Source organism: Canis lupus, chromosome 23 (assembly GCF_048164855.1).
Source record: "Canis lupus baileyi chromosome 23, mCanLup2.hap1, whole genome shotgun sequence".
NCBI classification, from domain to species: domain Eukaryota; kingdom Metazoa; phylum Chordata; class Mammalia; order Carnivora; family Canidae; genus Canis; species Canis lupus.
In genome coordinates this window covers 40,895,909-40,917,117 of record NC_132860.1, presented here as the reverse complement: position 1 = coordinate 40,917,117, position 21,209 = coordinate 40,895,909, and the positions used below count along the sequence as shown (strand labels likewise).

Below are 21,209 nucleotides of genomic sequence, written 5' to 3'. Positions count from 1 at the left end.
GAGAAGAGAGGAGAAAATTAATACTTGTCATCAATCAGCTCTGCTTCCGCCTAAGAGCTAAAAACATCACAAGAGTACATCATTCCCGATTTAACAATAAAAAGAAGTCATAATTTAAAAATCACATTTTTGCCTCATCAGAGAGCTAGCGTCACAGTGAAACCTGGCAAACTGATTACAAGGGGTGGAGAGACATGCTGAGGAGAGACAGGAAGTCTGAACTGGCTCAACTCACCAGAATATGAGAGGAAGGGGTAAAAGCCATACAACTAGGTAAGGAGAAAACCATGGACATTTTAACACATTGATTAAGCTGCATGTGAGCTCTGGAGCAGTTTCTAATTCCTGAGAATGCAAGACACAAGGGGAATACAGGACCACTTACCAGGTCTTTTCCACAGGCCTCTACTAGGTGCCTGAGGGCAAGATTGTGAGGCCTGCTTAGGTCTGAGGTGCTGGACAGGTCCCTGGAGGACCCATCAGGGCTCGAGGCTGCAGGAGCACAGGGTGTCAACTGGCTGCTGGGGAGGGGTAGGCAGGAAACCTGCTCAGGTCCCAGATCCTTCTTTGATTTGAGGAAGAGACATTGGCTTCAGGGACTGGGAGGAAGCACTTGCACCTCTACCCAGGCCTCCGCCCTGTTGCCAGGAAAGGATTAGCCCCTTTGGGAGAGGACTAAGAATTCTGCTACCAAACGCCATGCTGTACTGACACCAGATGAAACCCCTAAGATGAACCTTGAAGCTTGTATGGCTTGTCTTCATTCTTGCTGAGATTAAAGGGGCTTTGCTGCTTCTTTTCTTGAGGGAAAAGCACTTTTCCCAAAAACGTTTTTTCTCTTTTGATAAATATATGTAACTTTCTCCTGCCCGATGGCTTTGTAAAAGGATCCAGCTACAGAAAACCCCTTTTTTTATTACTGCTGGAAATAGTAATATTTCCCTTGAAAATATTATTTGGAGATTTTCCTTTGGGAAAAAAATGTGGGATACTTTTCCCTAGAGATTCATTTTGTGGAATCAAAGCCATCTATCTTTTTTCATAGTTTGCTTTTTAAAGCATTTCAATGTACTTCACATTTAATGCTTCCCTCCTTTCATTTCCTTAGCAAATTTCTCTGAAGTTATAATTCAGCCATTGATCTCTTATTGTTGAAGAAAAAAGAAGCCATTCCCAAATAATCTTTCTCTGAGTTCTTCTTTTCAAACAATTTGCTGTCCTATTTTATTTTGTCATCACATTATTAAGAGCTTGGTCTCATTTGACATTTTCAATTTCTATCCTGTTTTCATTCTACTACAGTTTGACTCTCATCCTCACCATATGTTATGAGCTGAATTTTGCAACCCCAGGCTCCTTTTATATATTGAAGTCCTACCCCGAGCATCTCAGGATGTTACTGCATTTGGAGATAAGGTCTTTAAAGAGGTTATTACATTAAAATCAGATCATCAGAGTCCTTATTTGATATGACTGGTGTCCTTTCCATAAGAAGAGGAAATGATGACACAAACATGTAGAGGGGGAAGGCCATATGAAGATATCGGGAGAAGACAGATATGTACAAGCCAGGGAAAGAGGAGCCAACCTTGCCAATATCTTGATCTCAGGCTTCTACTCTCCAGAATTGTGAGAAAATAAGTTTCTGTTGTGCTATGGTACATGGCAGCCATAGAAACTAATCTATCACCCTACAGATCATGTTTCTGATGTGATTATAGTGACCTCCTTGTTGGTATGATGACAACTGAAATACAGAGACTTTCAAGTCAGATGAATTAAAAAATTAACTTTTTAATTTGAAGTCATTTCCGTTAATTAGTAGCTCTGAAACTTTGGCTGAATATTCAGTCTTTCTGAGCCTCAATTTTCAAGCTTTTAAAAGGGTGATGATAAATATTTACTTTAAGTGTTAAGAAAGATAGTGTACATGGAAATGGCTTGCAGAGTATTGAGCAGAGATTAATGAAACTTATATTTTAATTCTTTCCTATTGTCCAACCAGCAGGTTTCTTTAATTCAGGAGACAACTGCTATAATGAATGACATAAATTAAAGATAATTTAATATTTTTTCTCAAACCTTCCACAAACTCTTCCTTTCCCATCCTTATCTGTCTAGTCAGCTCTATCCCAGTTAGAGCTGATGACCTCCCCTCATATTTCAGTAAGAAAATGGAAATGATTGAATCAGAAGACCCTACCTTTTCCAACACCAAGTTTACAAATACACATGCATCCACATCCTATTTTCTGTGTCTTTTCAGGCAAAAAGGAAGACCCATCCCCAGTAATTGCGAGGCCCACCTCCCCAATGGGCTTTGGGCCTCAAATCTCAAGAACCTTTCTCTGGCAGGTTTTCCGTCTCACTAAACATGTCTCTTTTTCCATAGTTTTTCATTCTCAGTACCATACAAACATTCTTTAATATTCTCTCTCTTTTAAAAGAAATGAGAAGTTTCAATTTCTCCTTTTATCCTATATCCCCTTTCCTGCTTCCTGTCTCTCTGCTCCTTTTCTTGTCAAAACCTTTCAAGAGCTGTTTAGAACCCACTTAATCTGGCTCCTGATGGTCCCATTCTACTTAACTGTTACTGTCAGAGACACAACTACTCCCATATTTTCAGACCTGATAGGTTTTCTTTCCCCACTGTATGAATCTCTTAAGAGGACTTAATACATTTTTTCACTTCTTCATTTTCTGCCTGCATGGCTTTTGTGACTTATTATGCTTGTTTTTTCTCCTCCCCCATTGGCCAGTGATTCTCATCTTTCCTTGCTGACTCAGCTGTATCCACTCATCTTTTCAATAGGATTTGCCAGACTGTGGCTTTTCTTCTTTGTTTATTCTAAGAGCCTGGGTGACCTCCTCCACTCCTATGATGTGAAATTATGTCTCTAGGCTAAAGATGACCGAACATGTGCCTCCGACCCTTTTCTTTCTTTTGAGTTCCATACTCCAAGATCCAACAGACTACTTGGCAGCCTCTCTTCAATATCTCATCATCATATCCAAAAAGGACCCTAACTTACAGAGAGAGAACTCTTGATTCGGTTTTCGGTTTTCTTTACTAAATTTATTACGTGCTTAGACTTTTCTACTTCAGTAATGGCCCATTTGTCTTCTCTAATGCTCCTAATCCTAAGAATCATCCTTGATTTCACTTTTTTTTCTTCTTTTTGGCATTAGCAATATTTATAATATCACCCAGTCTAGCGACACATCCTGTTGGTTTTACCTCTGAAATACATGTGGGCTCTATCTCATTCACAAAAGCTCTGCCATCACCCTTCTAGTTGAAATCACTATTGTCTCTCGTTTGCATTAGTGCAATAGGGTAATTCATGTCCCTTTGTCACAGTAGTCAGATAACTTTTGAAAATGTCAATCATCTTAAAATTATTTCAGTACCCTGATAAAATCATTTAAAATATTTTCACTGTTCTTAGGACTTTGCTGATCTCTTTAACCTCATTTTGCACCATGTTCCATATGGATGCAAGATGGTAAACACCATCTTTTGCTTTGCTGGTTTCCCTGAGACAAACAAAGCTCTTTCCTGCCATGGGCACTTTGCATTTGTTCTTCTCACTTCCTTAAACATTTTCCTGAAAGAATTTTCTGGCTGATTCCTCACAAGCCCAGTGTCAAGTTACAGCTCATTTCCTCAGAGAAGCCAGCCTACCTAAATTGAAAATTTCCGAGTAATTATTTATAAAATTCATATTTTATATCATATTACAGTGCTTAATTGAATTTTGTGTTACTTCTCTATTTCTTGGTTTACTTGTGGTTTCCCATTCTAGAATGCAAGCATTTTAATGGCCAGGACCTTGTCCGTCTTGCAATTGTGCTCTAAGAACTTTCATATGCATTTTTAAAATATCATATTTAATTATCAAAGCTACAACTTTAGTTAACTACTAATATTAGCAGAATTTTATGACTGAAGAAGGGAAAGCTTAGGAGAGAATAAGCAGCTTGCCAGGAATCATGGAGCTAGATGCAGCAGTGTTGGGATTTGGCATGTCCATGCTAAAATCTGTGATCTTCATCACATGATTTATTGCCTCCTTGTCTCTTGATTTCTGGCCTTTTGACTTATTTTATAGCCCCGCTCATCCCTTGGACCTAATATTTGGTGCTATTTCAGCCATTCTGACCTTTGGCTCTCTAAATAATTATGGTGAGGACCTTCCTATAGTCACGAGGCTTCTGCCTTCCCTGGTTAAATATCCCCCTGTCATGTTAAAAAATTCTGTTCTCAACTTTGCAGAAAACTGTGTCCTTGAGCAGGGTACCATCTCTGGTCTCCGGTTTCCTTATTTGTAAAACAAGGGGTTTGGAATGATCTTGGCATTCTCTTTCAGATTTAAAAATTCATCAAAAATGATGACAACTCATATTTCTTTATCCTCTTTCATTTGGGATTTTTCAGTTGCCAATACTTTAAGCAATTTAATTCCCCTAGTACTAAAACAAATTAATTCTACAAAGAGTTGTGAGATGTCCCAAATTGTAGGAGGAATATTCTTTAGGTTATTATAGTATGTGGCTTCTTCATCAGCTAATAGGTGCAATTCAGTTCCCTTAGATTAATATTTTACTCCACCACAAAATGTTACTGATAGCACAGCAGATGGCTGCCTGACTTAGAATTATCATACAACACCTTTGTCAAATAAGTATTTAATGAATGTGTCCTACGTGCCAGGGTCTATGTTGGCACAGACCAACACATGGTTGGACATGATGGACTCTGTGCTGGAAGCTGGAGATGATTAATACATAGACCCTGTCTTCAAGAAACTCAAGATTTATTGGGAGACATAGCCAAGCCTACAATTGGTCTAACCAGAACTGACTGATTGAACAATAACACAACAAAATCAGCCATGGGAATATGAGTAAGTATAACTATGGTGTTATAATCGCTCCTTGTTCTAGGGAATGAACTCTTCTGCTTTAGAAAACAAACAGGGAACATTTTTAAAGCTGGTTACAATCCAACAATATGAAAAAATACCAAGAAACAGCCAGGTCCTCCTCTGTCATCCCATCTGATTCCTAGAGCAGACTTTAAGACATTTCTCTGGCTTCTGAACTCACCTCCTTCTATAGCCCTGGGATTTCTGCCTTTCTGAGCAAGCTTCAGCCTTGCAATCACCAGCAGGCAAGCAATCTGCTGTTCATTCCTAAAGCTCCAGGGACCTGCCTTCTGCCTGGACTATTTCTAGGCTGCCAAGTTGGCAAGGCACTTGCTTATGGGCATGTGGATGAGGGCAGCCTTCGTTGCAGGATGGCCCAGGGGATGCTTGGGGAGTAGAGTAGAGGGGAAGCCTCAGCAGCAAATACAGCCAACAAGTCTCTCCAAAAGATGTAATTAATCTGTAGCTGCGTTGTGAGACAGCCTTGCCATCCCTGGAATGTTCTGCTTCACGTTTGTACCTGGCTGGTATTCCCATGCACTCAAGAGACAGGCTACAGGAGAACTGAAGAGGCGTTATCAATACTGAGGAATCCATGGAAAATAGTGAATAAAAAAAACAAAATAAATAACAAAATAGTGAATAAAATAAAAACCTTTTAAATAGCAAAAGCTTATATGCTTTTTAAAAGTCCCTTATACTCTATTCCCTCTACAACAACTAGTTGTTGTATAATGTGTTATAGTTTTGAAAGTATAAATTGATACTCCTGTGAGAAAGGTAGTATTATTACTGCCATTTTATAAGAGGAAAATAAGGCTGGGAGAGGTTTAGCAACCTTCCCAAGGTCACACAAATATCACAAAGCAGGGCCAGGACATGCTGGCCTCTGACTGCAGGTATCATGGTTCTGCCACTAGAGCACTTCTCTTTCACACTTAGAATCTAGGAACTAGACTATGAGCTCCTAGAGGGTGGGTGTGGGACCTGCCTTCTCCATCTCCACCTTCCCCCCTTCCATAGCTCCTGAATCGGGGCCTGCCAGGTCAGGGTGATTGAGAGGAGCCCCACCCACATCAGAGGACGGTTTAAGAATGAGTGAAAATTGCTGGCTTAAGCTGCCGAGTACTCTAAATGGCAAACCTCCCCACTCCATTTTTGGCCCTGTCTCGTTCTCCCTCACACCCCCTGCACCCCTCTGCTCCCCAATCTCCTTCAGTTTGAGCTTGCTTTTTTTTTTTTTCACTGACTTGTTTCTTGGAATCCTCTCCTGCTGCACTAACCATGTTGCTCTGCTAGTACTCAAAATAGCCACCTCTTCTGGCAGTTCCTGATCCTCTCTTGAGGGAAGAGTATATTCTTTCTCTATATATACATTTCTTCTGCTAACTCTAAATTCTTTATCAAGAAGCATATAGTACAGGTTAAGAACATGGGTTCATATCCTGACAGATGACTTTACCTCTCTGTGCTTCAGTCTAGTCATCCCCAAGCTAAGGATAATAGCATTAACTGGTAGGATTGCCCAAAACATTAAACAAGTCAAGCCATGGGATGCACTTAGTATTTGGTACACAGTGAGCACAGTGTGTTTTTAGCATCTTGCTGTGTCTTAACTTCTATTTCCTAGGATTTTTTTAACCTCATGCTTCTGTGCTTTTCTTGTTTTGATCCCTATGAACTGAATGTTTTTACTACAAAATTCACAAGTCGAAATCCTACTCATTCTTCATTAAGCCGCCAGTCATAAGAGTATTCTGAACAAGAGACTCTAACAACTGTTCATTGAATAGCCACTCTGTGTCGGGCATGGTTCAGGTGCTACAGATCTAGGCGTTGAAGGGAACAGCTCTTGCGGTCGTTACCTTCTGGTGCTCTTCTCTCTGCTCTTTCACATACCCTAGCCTTTTAAACCACTATTACTAAAGAAGTTAAATTTTTTTTGTGTGTTACTTACTTATTTACACATCCGGAACTGAGAGGCATTAGACGGAGAGGAACAGTATTTAGTGACTGCTCCATCTCCATTGCCTCATATAGCACACAAAACAAAGAAGGTATTTATTATTGAATTAACAGATGAATGAGTGCATGCTTGCAGAGCTGTGCTGGTTTTGTCCATGTGAGTCCTTGAGTGATTAGGTGTCAAGGAAAGGGAAGTATTTCTAAAGCTCCTTTTCTATTGCCCTGACATTTATCCTTAGCACACCATACAGCATCAATGCTTGTCTTCCTTCCTGAAGAAACTATAAACATAAAAATTATTAATTCCATTATTTAAACATAGGCTTTGCTTGATGGGTGTTGTGTTAGATTGGTTTAAAGTTTCAAATCCCTCTATTTTTAGCATGCCCAAAATCTGGTCTTCTTAGAGAAAAAGAATAAATAACACCTAACCAAGTCTTTCTTTTAGGGTAATCACTCCTCAGCCCTCTCTTTTAGCCAGAAAGTTTTGTTGTTGTTGTTGTTGTTTTTTTTTTTTTTTTTCTTTACAAACCTGAGACTAGCTAGGATCCCTTGTCAGACCTTATTCTAAATGTCAGAGGAAAAAAAAAAAAAAACCCTACAAATTGGACTTGTCAGTTACCTATTAATCATATCTAAAAAGCATGATTAAACTGTCATTAAGAAAACCATGTAAGTCCTGTAATAGTTCTAATGCATCCTATTGTCAGTTCTAAAAAAGAATTTCCAGAATATTGTAAAGTCCAAAACGGACCTTGGAGCTTTTTTACGGCAATCCATTCTTTTTACAGATAAGAATACTGAGGAACAAGAAGGTAAAAACATTGATGCCACAAACAAAAGATTGCATAAAAAAGGACATATAAAAACAATTAACTTCTGAAGTGAGAAACATACTATTAAAACTTAAAATATAATTTTAAAATGCAGAAAATATTTGTAATGTTTATGACAAAAGGGGCAACTTTTAACAATATTATGAAAAACCTATACAATTTAGTATTAAAAGGTAAAACAAAAAAACCCCAAAAACCCCAACATAAAATAGCAATAAATGTCAATAGATTTCAGGGGGAAAAATCTATAATATGTATAGGAAATAGAGACATTCAAATGGATATTTTTCTACTTTTCAGAGTAGCAAAGTTAATAAGGCTAATGACATCTTGTGCAGGTGAGGGTGCAGAGTGGAGGAAATACTTTCATTCTCTACTTCTGGGAATATGGTTGGCACAATCATTTTTGAAAGGCAATTTAGAAATGCCTACAAATTTTAAATGTATTTAACCTCTTCCCTTTCACTTCTAATGTTGAGAATTTGTTCTTTAGATATATTCACCAACGTTCAAAATTATATATATGATACACATATATATATGCATATATATATATATATATACATTGTTTAGCAAAGGAGAGAGAGAGGGAAACAATCAAAATGCCTGTTAATAAGTGATTGATTACTAAATTAAAGTGCATCCATACAATGGAATTTTTTGTACACATGGATTCATTTAAAGATAGCAACTATGAACACATTGCACATTAACGACATCTTTAATATCATAAAGAAGTTAGTGCTGACCTGTGGAGCCCTTAAACTCTGTCTTAAAGTGTCAGTTTGTTCCATAATATGAAGGAGCTAATGAAAGGCAAATTTGGAAAGTAAATTTTATTTGACCTGATTTAGAATACCTAAGTTTGAAAATTTGTTAAAAATCTTAGCAAATGTTTCAATTTTGATAGCTTTACTTCTTAAGTTTATTGCTTATTGCCTTTGCCTACAATATAAAGGATTACTCTTTACTTTCTGGATAGAAGAAATTTTGTGTCTAACTAGAATAATTTCCTCTACTTTATGTTGACTTTATTATGTTCCTTAGTATTTAAGAAAGAAAATAAGAACAAAATTTCTCTTTTCTCACTTGTAAAGGAACAAAGATACTTTATAATCATGTTACCTTCTTTTACTTATTTTAAAATGTCTTATTGACACTTTGATTAAATACATAACCAAATATTGTTTCTCGGGCACCTATAATTCTATCTTAAGCAAATGTTCAATTCTCCTCTGATAATTTCTTTAATTCCTGTCTTGCCCACATCAGGTCCTAAGTATAGAAAAAGTTAAATCAATCTTTTAGAATATCTTTTGCACTTAAAACTCTCTTTGTGGTATCTTAGAGGGCTCCTGGAAAAGCCACAAAGCTTTGTTCTTTCATCTTATGAAAAAAGAGACAGAAACAAATAGGTTTATTTATTAGTTACTGTTGATGAGTTACATAAGAAGAATTCTCAAAGAAGAAGAGATACTCAGCCTTCCTTAGGTTAAATTTGTATAAGTAAATGACATTAATATTAGTCTTTTAGAAATTGTATGCTCTACGGGAAGTTCCTAGAGATTCATCAATGCCCTCACTGTCCATGATACCTTTCAATTTATGAGTCCTAATGGTGCTTTACCTGATATTAGGCAGCAAGAGTTCAGTGTTATAATTTCAGTTATTTAAAATCTTAACTAACCCATAGTCTTATCATTTTCTTCAGAGAAGTTTTAGGTTCACACAAAATTGAAAGGAAGATACAGAGATTTCCCATCTACCATCTGCCCTGACACATGCCATCCTCTGCCGGAATGATACATTTGGTACAACTGATGACCCTACACTGGCACATCATTACCTCCCAGAGTCCAAAGCTTACCTACTGGTTTACTCTTGGTAGTATACATCCTCTGGGTTTAGAAAAATGTATCATGACCTATATTCATCATTATAATATCGTAGAGAGTTTTTTCACTGCCATAAAAATCCTCTGCGCTTTGCTTATCCATCTGACCCTGTTCTCATCTCTGGCAACCACTGATCGTTCCACAGTCTTCATAGTTTTGCCTTTTCCAGAACGTCATATAGTTGGAATTCTATAACACGTAACCTCTTCAGATTGGTTTATTTTACTTAATAGTATATGTTTAAGTGTCCTCCATGTCTTTTTACGGTTTGATAGCTCATTTCTTTTTTATCTCTGAATTCCATTGTCTGGATGCAGCACAGTTTATTTATTCATTCACCTACTGAAGGACATTTTGATTAGCTCCATGTTTTGGCAATGATGAATAAGGTTGATATAAGCTTCCACGTGCAGATATTTGCATGGACATATGTTTTCAGCGCCTCTGGGTAAATAACAAGGAACATAATTGCTGGATCATATGGTAAGAGTAGGTTTAGTTTCAGAAAAAGCTGCCAAATTATTTTCTAAAGTAGTCATATCATTTTGCATTTCCACAAGCAAAGATTGAGAGCTCCTGTCCTTCTCCATCCTTATCAGTGTTTACTGGTGTCAGTGTTCCAGATTTCGGTCATCCTAATAGGTATATATCTCGTTGTTTTAATTTGCATTTCCCTGATGATATATGATTTGGAGAATCTTTTCATATGCTTTCTTGCCATTGTATACCTTTTCTGGTGAGGTATCTATTAAGGACTTTGATCCACTTTTTAATTGGATTATTTTCTTATTGTTGAATATTAAGAGTTCTTTTTATATTTTAGATTGAGTCCTTTATCAGGTATGTGTTTTGCAATTATATTCTCCTAGTCTGTGACTTATATTCTCATTCTCTTGATACACAATGAAATTCTATAAAGCTTCCAAAAGGAAAGGAATAGTTCTACATGTTCAGATGTGGAAATATATCTGAGATTATTAAGTAGGAAAAAAAGTACAGAATTATGTGCAAATACAATTCTTTAGTGTATATTGGAATGGTGGAGTGAGGATTCTCTTGTTAATTTGTTCCTTTCTTTACTTTTCTGAATTTTCTAAATTGCAGGATGGATTTTAGGTAATTTCCCTTAATCTACTTATATTGCTTTTTAAAAAATATTTATAAGAAAACAAAAATAAAAGCTAAAACATTTTAATATAGTCTTTAAAGGAAGTCTTTCAAAGAAGCCAAGAACATGTCAGGGCCCTCAAATCTGATGTAAATCTTGCTACTACTTATGGGAACCTATTCTCTTGGCTGGCAAAATAAAATTTCTTCAACATGATTTCCTCTATCTTATGATTTACCAATTTTGTTCCCTAAGCATGACATATACTTCCTTACTTTCCTTATCATATCTCTAATTTTTCTCATCTTTATGAATAAATTGAAGGATAGGTTTTTCTAGAAAGCACTTAATTTTCAAGGCAGAGTTAACCTTTTCTTCTCTGGATTCATATACCCCTATACTTCTTTTATAGGCTGTACCACATTGTTACGATTTTTTTTTTCTTTTTTGAAAGACTGTAAGCACCTGAGGTCAGGGCTTTGTATTCATCTCAACAAATAAAATAGGTATGTTATCTGGCATGGTATATGGAATATAGTAAAAATTTAAAGAATATAGTAAAAATTTTAAATATATTTGAATGAATTAATTTTTTGAATGAATTAATTTTTAATGGAAATGTTTTTTCTTCAATATAAGAGCAATCAGAAAGACACTTATATTTCAAATCCCCAGGGAATTGCCCATAGAGGTTAAGAACCTAGTTCTGTAGTAAAATTACATTGTTTAACTCTCAACTCTGTCTTTTAAAAGCTATATAATCTCCAACTCTTTTTTTAAAACTAAAAGTAGAATAATCCTAGAACCTACATTATAGACCTGGCGTGAACTGAATGAAATAGAACTTGTGAACAGTTTTGAAAGTTGCCTCAAACCTAGTAAAAATTAAATGTATATTGTCTTTTAAAATTGTTATATTAAATCCATTCTATGATTTTTTTTTTAAGTGATAGAATTGGAATTAGCTTACGTCTTTCTTTTCCCAACATTGGCACATTTTGATGACAGACTGCGTGGCTGCTGGAATCTCTTGAGCTTATCTTCCTATCAGCCTTGGGACTTATTTTCTTGTTTTGAATGCCAAACTTGCATTTCCTTCTTCAGTTCATACTCCTCATTTGTGACTGGTCTCAAGGAGACAGGAGTTGTGCTCCTGATCCTTGAACATTCATTCTTGTCTTGTAGGCCTGCTGTGCCTCAGGACTCGGCTCTTACATCATCATTTTTTATGTAGCTTTCTAAGAATGTCTTCCATGATTGTGCATAAGCCCTAATGTATTATCATTGTTTACTTGTTTATATTTCCCACTAGACTATGCTTTTTCAGGCCCACCATGGCTAATTTCAAACTACAGTTTCAGGTCACTAAGGCAAAGTTGAGAAAAGATGTCCATATTAGATCTTGCTAGCCAATGTGGGTTGGCTAATTTCAGGCCCACCATGGCTAATTTCAAACTACAGTTTCAGGTCACTAAGGCAAAGTTGAGAAAAGATGTCCATATTAGATCTTGCTAGCCAATGTGGGTTGGCTCCAGCACACTTCTGGATGGAAGAGATGGTTACAGACAGGCATGGTCTGGATAGACTTCATGGAGGAGGTAAAAGTTGAAATGAGTCCTATAGACTGCATAAAAATTAGATAAGTAAAGGAAAATATGTTCCAGGTTTGGAGAATGGAATAAGCCATGCATGGAGGCGGGAGGGAATGTGGAATATTTAGGCAAATATACTCAGCACGCAGTGGGTACTCAATAAATATATTTGTGAATATTTGAGTGGCAGCGAATCTGATTGAGAAGATACTTGAGAGGAAAGAGATCCAAGGGTCTCTATCCTTCATAATGGTTCTTTTTCCTTCCTCTCCATCCGCAGAATCTTCATCAGCTTGGCTCTGTGGGCTGAGTGAGAAACTACCTTGCCATTTGCTTATTATTTTTAAGTTATTTTAATGATCATACACATATCTAATAGTAAGATAGGATTAGCAGAGAATTCTAAGAGGGCAGAAAATTTTAATTTTCAAGAGTGGCCTAAAAGACATACATCTACATAATGGTTTTTATCTCTGCTAAACAAACATGCCTCCAGACACTGAATTCAATTATAGTATTCTCTGTAAATACAGATATAGGCAAGCTAGCTTGAGATCAACTTTTTTTTTTCTTTTCTGGTATATAAATATGGAATTCTGCTTTGGCAGGGGTCAGCAAACTTCTATAAAGAGCCAGAAACTAAATATTTTCCACTTTGTGGGCCAAATGGCTTCAGTCATAACTCTGCCTTTGTAAAGCGTGCAAAAGCAAGTCATAGACAATATATAAATGAATGACTGTGGCTATGTTCTAACTAATCCTGTTTAAGAATAAGGCAGGAGACAGATTGGGCCTATAGCCATAGTTTGCTGATTTATTGCCTAGGGCATCAAGGTGTCTAGGAAATCTGGACTTCTTTAAGGTTCCTGGGGCACTAAAGATCAAAAAATGCCAAAAAATCACAAGGACAATATGATGTAAAAATGACTTCATAAAAAGAATTCAATCTATTTTTTCTGGTAAGATGTTCTTCTAAGCCTCCTGCTCCCTCCTTTATATACAGGTACAGGTAGTTAAGATGTCATATTAATATTATAATTTTGGTGCTTATACACTTTTTAAAAAACTGAATTCTGAATAAAACTAACTTGGGCTGTCACTTAATTCCTATAATATTAGAGTTGCCCTGCAGACAATAACAACCTGCCTAATAACCTTCCAGGCTCATGGTCGCTTTTTTTATCTGATGTTATATCCATGTTCCTGGGGAAAATGAGTGAGTTAGAAATGGTGATACTATGAGTAAACCAACTAATTTTCAGGGTCAGTTTCTTTATCTTTAAGACAGGAAAAATAGAACTTGTTATATTTACCACAGAGAAGGAAACTATTATCTTAATGGCAGGTATGAATCTATGTCCTTTTTTCATTGGAAAAAATTACCTGAGAGGGGATCAAAAAAAGTCCTACGTTCATCTGTTATGATTCAGTGCTTTACTTCTTCCTCTCTTCTTGAAGAATTCCAGAAACAGACAGCTGACCTTCTTCCAGGTACTTTCTTTTTTTGCTATCATCATCTATTATTAAGTCTAAATTCTTTATGGATAAGGCATTACACATGTAGCATTAATAAGGGTGAAAAAGGCTCCAGGAGAACTAAATCACATTAAACAAGATAGCTGGGCCATAGTGCATCATGTCTGGAGACCTAATCATATAATGCTTAGGCAAGTGGTTGAGATCAAAGACTATATCTGCTTCTATGTGAGAGTCTGAGATTGGAAAAGAAGAAATAATAATAACATTGCCAAAGAGAAAGAAAATACTTCGAAGAGAGATGTAGGAGATTTGTGTCCTGCCCAGATGGCCTTAGATTCCCTGTGCCTGTTCTGTGTGCCCACCACTCTGATTCTACAAGCTAAATTTACTCCCAGCCACATGGTCCTGCAGCCTTTAGAAAACTGCCCTTAGGCACGGGAGCCTCGAAGCCTGTCTGGAATGGGCTAGCATCGGGAGCTTTACAGCTCAGGGCAACCTATAGCCAATGACTATTTGATATGGTAATGAAAAAACTTAGCTCCCTTGTCTTAAGGCAAGACAAACCTAGGTGTAATTCACTCTACCAAAATCTGACTGAAACTGCACTCTTATTTGGCTTTTTTCCCCTTCTTATCCTGCCTTTCCCCATTTTCTTACTGGTTTCTCTATAATAAAACACTTAAATAAAACAATTGCTTTCAAATCCTTAATTTCGGGTCTGTTTCTGGGAGAACTTGATCAGAGACAATAGAAAAAGCTAATTTCTTAGTTTTTCTGTAATAAAGTCCCACTACATTTAACACAAGTAAGCACGTAATTTTTGGAAAAGTGTCAACCAACCTGTCAACGAATGCATGGTGAAGAAGAAAAATGGGATCATTGGCAGATCCCGGTACCTGAGACATTGTTCCATTCATATAGATATGCAAGGCATTGTGCATACTGCTTTGAGAGGCATCTGCTATCCCAGTAAGTGGACTAGCAAATCCTGTTGGTAGAAAGAAAATTGAAAAGAAAAAATCAGTTTGCACTAATAATTGAAAATCTCAGTGATTATCTCATTTGGTTTGCAACTACACTTGAGTGCTTAATTCAAAGTAATAAAAATCTATAATATAATAAAATTCATTCTGTATTGAGATTCCTTATATTTTGTATGCCCACTGAGCATTTGATAAATCTTGGTGGAATTGAAAGATGTTAATCTGGGTACAGTGGACTGATTAAGCAGATGGAATAGGTGGAGCCAATCATATTCCCTCCTGTTGCTTCTGCCTATTATTTCTCCTTTAGATGCTGAAAAGTAATAAGACCTTTTTATAATAATCAGCATGGTCACTCTTCAATCTTTAATAGCACTTAGAGCAGATCTTTCCAGCCTGTATGTGTCTCCTTGCTTTCCAGTTCTGGTCGTTACTTTTAATTTTGGTTTTTGGTTCCAAAGAAAACATATAATTTGTGACCTCCCATATCAAAGTCTGGCAGACATCAGATCAGAATGTGATTTTGCCAACTATTCATTTCAAAATTAATCAGAACTCCATTAAATGGTTCCTTTTATTGCATCAGGAATACTAATAGTGGGAGAATAATGATAATATGAGCCATTATTTTCTGAATATCAATTGTGCCTAATGCTTTTGGTGACATATGTCCTCCAACCTTTTCAGCAATTAGAAATTAGAAATTATTATCTCTCCTGGGAAGAAGAGAAAACTGAGGCCGAGAGAAGTTAAGTTTCCCTAAGTGACAGAGCATTGTAGAGTTGGGATTTTAACTTTGATCAATTAAGCTTCAAAACCTGAGCTCTTATTATTTTGCATTCTCTTTCACACAGTCCCTGGGAAGAGGAAGATGAAGAGGAAGATATCAGTTCAGTCCATTGAGGCAAAACATAAAACAGGTAGAATTCAGATTCAGAACCAGACAAAGAGGTCCATTTATCAAAATTAAATTATAAGTAGCAACCTAGTTGGGGGAATATGGCCAAGGGCATATTATGAAATTTTAGAATTTAGAAATATCAAACAGAAACTGGAAGATGATAATAATATTAAAGGTAGGATACACACAGTGAAGGCACTATGATTTGGGCAGGGGGGGTCTAGCTAATTTTATGCAACTAGGATTATTTTGTTGTCAATCTGTTTGTTTTTAAAGATGCAGTTCTTGACTGCTACATTTGATGATTTGTGTCCCTTCACCATTGTGACTCACTAGATTTCTACCCTTCAGCTAGTGATTTTTTTCCCCTCCTTTTGAGCTTTTTCCACTCGTTCTTGGAGACTAGGCTAAGTTTGCTCCCACTGGGTGCATAGCCTAAGAACATTCACTTCCCTCCCCTTTTGTCTATGAAACTTGTATGATTGTATATACTTGGCCTTTACTGTGTGCAGATATTTTTCTATGAGCTTGACATGATTAATTTTATATACCCTTTAGAGTGATCCAACAAATTAAGTACCTTTATCATCTCCATTTCACCAATTTGAAAAAAAAAGAGGTTCAGGAAAGTCAAGTAACTTGTGTTAGATTTAAAAATAAATAAGAGAAATTAAGGTTGGGGACACAGCTTGTTTTATTCTAGAGTTCAGGCTCTTGAATGCATTGGTTTACTGCCTTTTCTATATGGCAATAAATCCCATATCATGGAGACAGACTTCTGTACAGCAATGGTTTTTAAGCTTTTATCCTTGATGGCACCAAATGAAAGTTTTAAAATCACATTGTTTATATATTCTCATATGTTTTTAAGTAGATCCAGATTATTTTAATCATAATTGTAAATATTTTCAGAGGCTATAACTTCAAGGATATTTAAAATAGTATACATGTAAAACTAAACATTTAATACAATGTTTAAAAATGTATCCACCTTATTCACTGTCATCTCTAATATTGTATGAAATTTTGTGAGATTACCTTTTTTGACTTCATCTCATATTTTTATTCTACTTTCCCACAGAAACATAATTATTATACAAGTTTGCTTGATAAAAAAAGCTTTTATGCAATGAAAATATATACAAAAATTAAAATTACTTTTTAAAAATTCCATGTAAACATTAATCTGGGTTAATTTATCACTAAACATCTTAGCCATAAGCAACTTATAAAATCACACAAATGTATTAAAATGTTTTACAAAATAGTAAATATAAAAGAGTAAAATTTTATTGAAAGTTTGTTTCTTAATAATATTGGTGAAAGATCATTAATTAAAAATTAGTTATCCATAGATTAATATTATTTATTGCTGCAAAGGATAAAGTTTCAGATAAATTCTTTTCTAAATTTCAAAAACTAAATCTGAGTCCTGAGAAAACTTTGTTCTTAAAAATAACTACATGGGAATAAAAGATTTTTTATAGCAATTTCACTTAATTATTTGAACTCTCTTTTAGTTACGTGCAAAAAAATGACTCACTGATCCAAAATCAAAATAATGTGATTTGTCAGCTGACAACTCAGTCAAGAATTCTTTAATGAAAGCCATCTTATAAATTATGGATTTATTTACAAACCACATGACTCAAGATATTTGCCACCTAGTCATTAAAGTCATGCCCTATAGTGACACTGGCACAATATTTTGGATGCTCTACTTGTTTGGCACCTGTGAGGTTTTACCCCCCTCTGAGAATGTGCTGTTGACAATGGATTTAGGGTATACGAGAGAAAGGCTTTTCTCCTGAAAAGTAGAAAATATTGGGTAAGATGCAGAGGAAAAGGAGAACCTTCAGGAACCTTCCCATTCAAGATTCATTTTAGAAAAATATACTTGGGAGGAGGACCTGGAAATAAATTTCCTTAACATGTTCTGTACCATGTATCCTGTAGAAAGTCTTAGTGAATCTGCAGTAGTGTGGCTATCTCAGTTTGAAGACACTGCTATGGAGAAAAGATTTTTTAGAGCTCTGCAAACTGGGTTTTCAATTCTGTTACCAAATGTATGGCTTTTGTAGAGATAGCTCTCTTTTTTGAGTTTTGGCTTCTTCCTTGGTAAGAGAGGAGATAATCAATGCCCATCTGGATTCTGATGAGGAATAATTTTGATAGCACGTGTGAAGCAAATAGCACAGAATCTGACACAAAACGGATGCTTCCTGAGTAGTACCTATCATTTCTATCGGCTTTTTGCATTTGATCAATGGGTACTTATCATGAGAGATACTAGCCAAGAATATGAAGCACTCCCATGGTAGAAATGTCTCTTTTGCCACAATTACCCACCATCAGGACCCATTTCAACACCAGACGCCTCACCTCTTCCTAACTCCATTGCTCTACAGAACCTGCCTGCTGCTTGCCCTCATCCATTGTTAGGCTGATCTTAGAAAGTAGGATTGCATTTCTAACAGTGTTCTCAGCGAGGCTTAGTATTTCTTTACTCACTTCTTTGGCTAATTTGCCAGATGCTGCATCTGGGAAAGCCTCCAAAGTTATTAAGAAGGGATATCTGAATAAGAAGCACATAAGAGTTTGTCAGACTATTGTGATACATGCTTAGAAATAGTTCAAAGATACAGGTTGAACAAATATCCAACCTCTTTGTGATAGGTACTAGATTATTAATATAGATAATCTTATTATATTAACTCTTTAAAATAAACTGTGCATATCTTGTTTCTTCCGACTAGAAATGCCTTAGAAGTAGGGACCAAATCTTTTGCTTTGATTTCTCATAGAGACAGAGACTCTCACATCTTTGTATTTAAAAGAAAATCAAATGTAAAATATGCCTCAGCCTTTCACTTAGACCATTCTATAGAGACTGGGAATAGAAAAGATACATTTCTCTCCATAAAATCTGAAGGGATCTTCAAAGAGCTCTACTTGGCTGCTTGTTGAGAGACAAAAAGAGAAAATGCCATGGATGTGATTAGTATGAAAATTTGAATAAATTATTTTCTATTTTACTTCTTCACACAATTCTTTTTTTTTTTTTTTTTTTTTGGCCAGTAAATCACCTTGGAAAAATAAGAAACGTTTACACCGTTATCAGTAAATTCTCTTGCTGAGACTCTAATTCTCTTTTGAAAGAGCAAGTCAAAGAGGAAATTCTAGGCACCAAATAACAGTTTATACATCAGGCTTTTGAAATATCTCTTGTGTACCTGATCTCATGTGAATCCCAGGGCTACCTAGATATAAATATTATCATTGTCCCAATTCACAGACAAGAAAACTCAAGTTTACAGAAGTTACACATCTATGAGTTAACACATCTAAATTCAAGCTAGTAACGGAGGGAATCAAGGAATTGAAGATAGCTCTGATTGATTTCAAACCTGTGCCTTTTCCTGTAAACTACAGTTGGGTTGTATCTGTGCTGACTTGCTGATTCACCTTGGAAGTAATAGGGACCACCAAATGAATTTATGAGCTTACATCTATTAACAGATGTAACAGGTGCTTCAGTCTTGTCTGAAGATTCCCCATGATGGGAAGTCCAGCAAGCCAGCAGGGACCTTGTTAGCAGTCACAGATGCCAAAATAGCTCAAAGTTCTTTGTGAAGGGCAGGGATGGTTGCCCGAAGTACTCTGTTAGGCTGTAAAGTCTGTGTGCTGTGTTCCTATGGGAAATGAATAATCACAGTTTCTGGCTAATCATAACAATAGAAAACTTCAGCTTCTCAATCCATGTCTTTTCTCTTTTGTTTCCTCCCCAATAGTTCTCTGGAGAGATTTTCTGTTTGTTTGTTTGTTTGTTTTTAATATTGAAGCTTATCTCCAACCCCTGAAGATACACATTTAATTGGTATAGAGTGGGGCTCAGGCACTTGGAATTTTAAAAACACCCAAGCGATTCTAATGTGCAACCAGGGTTGAGATTCACTGATTTAGTCTAAATTGCTTTCCATCCTCTAAACTTGAGATCACAATTTAAAAACTTTACTTCTGAAGGTATTATTCCCTTCACTTGAAATTTTTTTTCTTATATTCTGAAAGTCCGAAAATGCTTTTGCCTTTAAAATCTCACACCACAGATTTCTGCCTTAAAATATTTTCACGTGGTGGGGGCACCTGGGTGGCTCAGTGGTTGAGCATCTGCATTTGGCTCAGGTGGTGATCCCAGGGTCCTGAGATCGAGTCCCACATCGGGCTCCCTGCACGGAGCCTGCTTCTCCCTCTGCCTGTGTCTCTGCCTCTCTCTGTGTGTCTCTCATGAATAAATAAATAAAATCTTTAAAAAATATATTTTCACATTGCAGTGCCTGGGTAGCTTAGTTGGTTAAGCCTTTGACTCTTGATTTCAGGTCATGATCTCAGGGTCATAAAATCCAGTTCCGTTCAGTGTGGAGCCTGTTTAAGATTCTCTCTCTACTTTTCCCTCTACTCCCTTCCTGCCTATGTACTCTCTCTCTTTCTCAATAAATAAATACACAAACAAGTAAATACATAAATAAAATTTAAAATAAAAACAAAATATTGTAATGCTGATAACTCCTTCAATGCGTACACTTGAAAATGATGCTTAAAAAAATGTAGCAACTACTATGCGGTAGGCACTGAATGGGCATTTTTACCCATATCATCTTATTTCATTCTTCATCCTTCTTTCTAAGAAACTGGGTTTAGATGTTACACTTTATCATGCCTAGTAGATTCTGAAATGTGAAAAGGTACATCGTTAAATCTTCAGAACAGAATACATTTATTTGATTTAATTTTACTTTCAGGGCATTTCAGGCCTCTTTCAATATTTCTTAGAGTTTCAGTGGTATAAATAGAGAAAAGAAATCAAAAAGAAAGACAACTGTATGTTAATGCATCTGAAGATTGAAGCAAAGTGACTATTCAGGCCCCTGGCTCTCTTCCCTGTAATTAGTCTCCTAATGTGCAACTTCATTCAGGAACTATGGAATGCATAGCCTCATAAGGTTATACACAATGATTTTAAGGGATTGTATTTGATGGCTGAGTACTTTAAAAAGCTTATAGTTGAAACTATTTGCAGCAGAAATACAATATTGCAGATCAAAAAAAGATCTTGGCTCTAAGCAGGTCCCTAGGTATAATGGAAGCATTAGCTTTCAATCCAATTTCAAGCTTTCTCAAATAAAGTACTAGCTCTACAGCCATAAATGTAATTAATTAGCATTTATGTTTATTAGGAAATACTTTTAATTTGACTCAGGAAATTCCTTCAATAACAGGGAATGGAGAAATGAAACAAATGTAGCAGTGGGTGATTGCTTCTTACCATATAATATTAGATGACAGTTAAGGCCACAAATGACCGATAAATTCCACGGTTCTCAAAAATGTGGTCCCAGAGCCAGCAGCATTCATCTATAAATTTGTCAGAAATGTAAATATTCTAGCCCTCCAGAGAACTATTGAATCAGAAAGTCAGTGGGATTCACCATTTGCATCAACAAGTCTTCCAGGCAATTCCAATG

At 36.2% G+C, this 21,209-nt stretch overlaps 1 protein-coding gene across 1 annotated transcript in view; it reads right to left on the bottom strand.

Moving 5' to 3' along the window:
- The window catches only part of TYR (tyrosinase), a 100,666-nt gene that overhangs the window by 43,079 nt on the left and 36,378 nt on the right, over positions 1 to 21,209 (bottom strand). Inside the window, exon 3 of the mRNA XM_072795434.1 lies at positions 14,644 to 14,791. Coding sequence (XP_072651535.1) covers positions 14,644 to 14,791 — 148 coding nt within the window. The remainder of the gene's footprint in view (positions 1 to 14,643; positions 14,792 to 21,209) is intronic.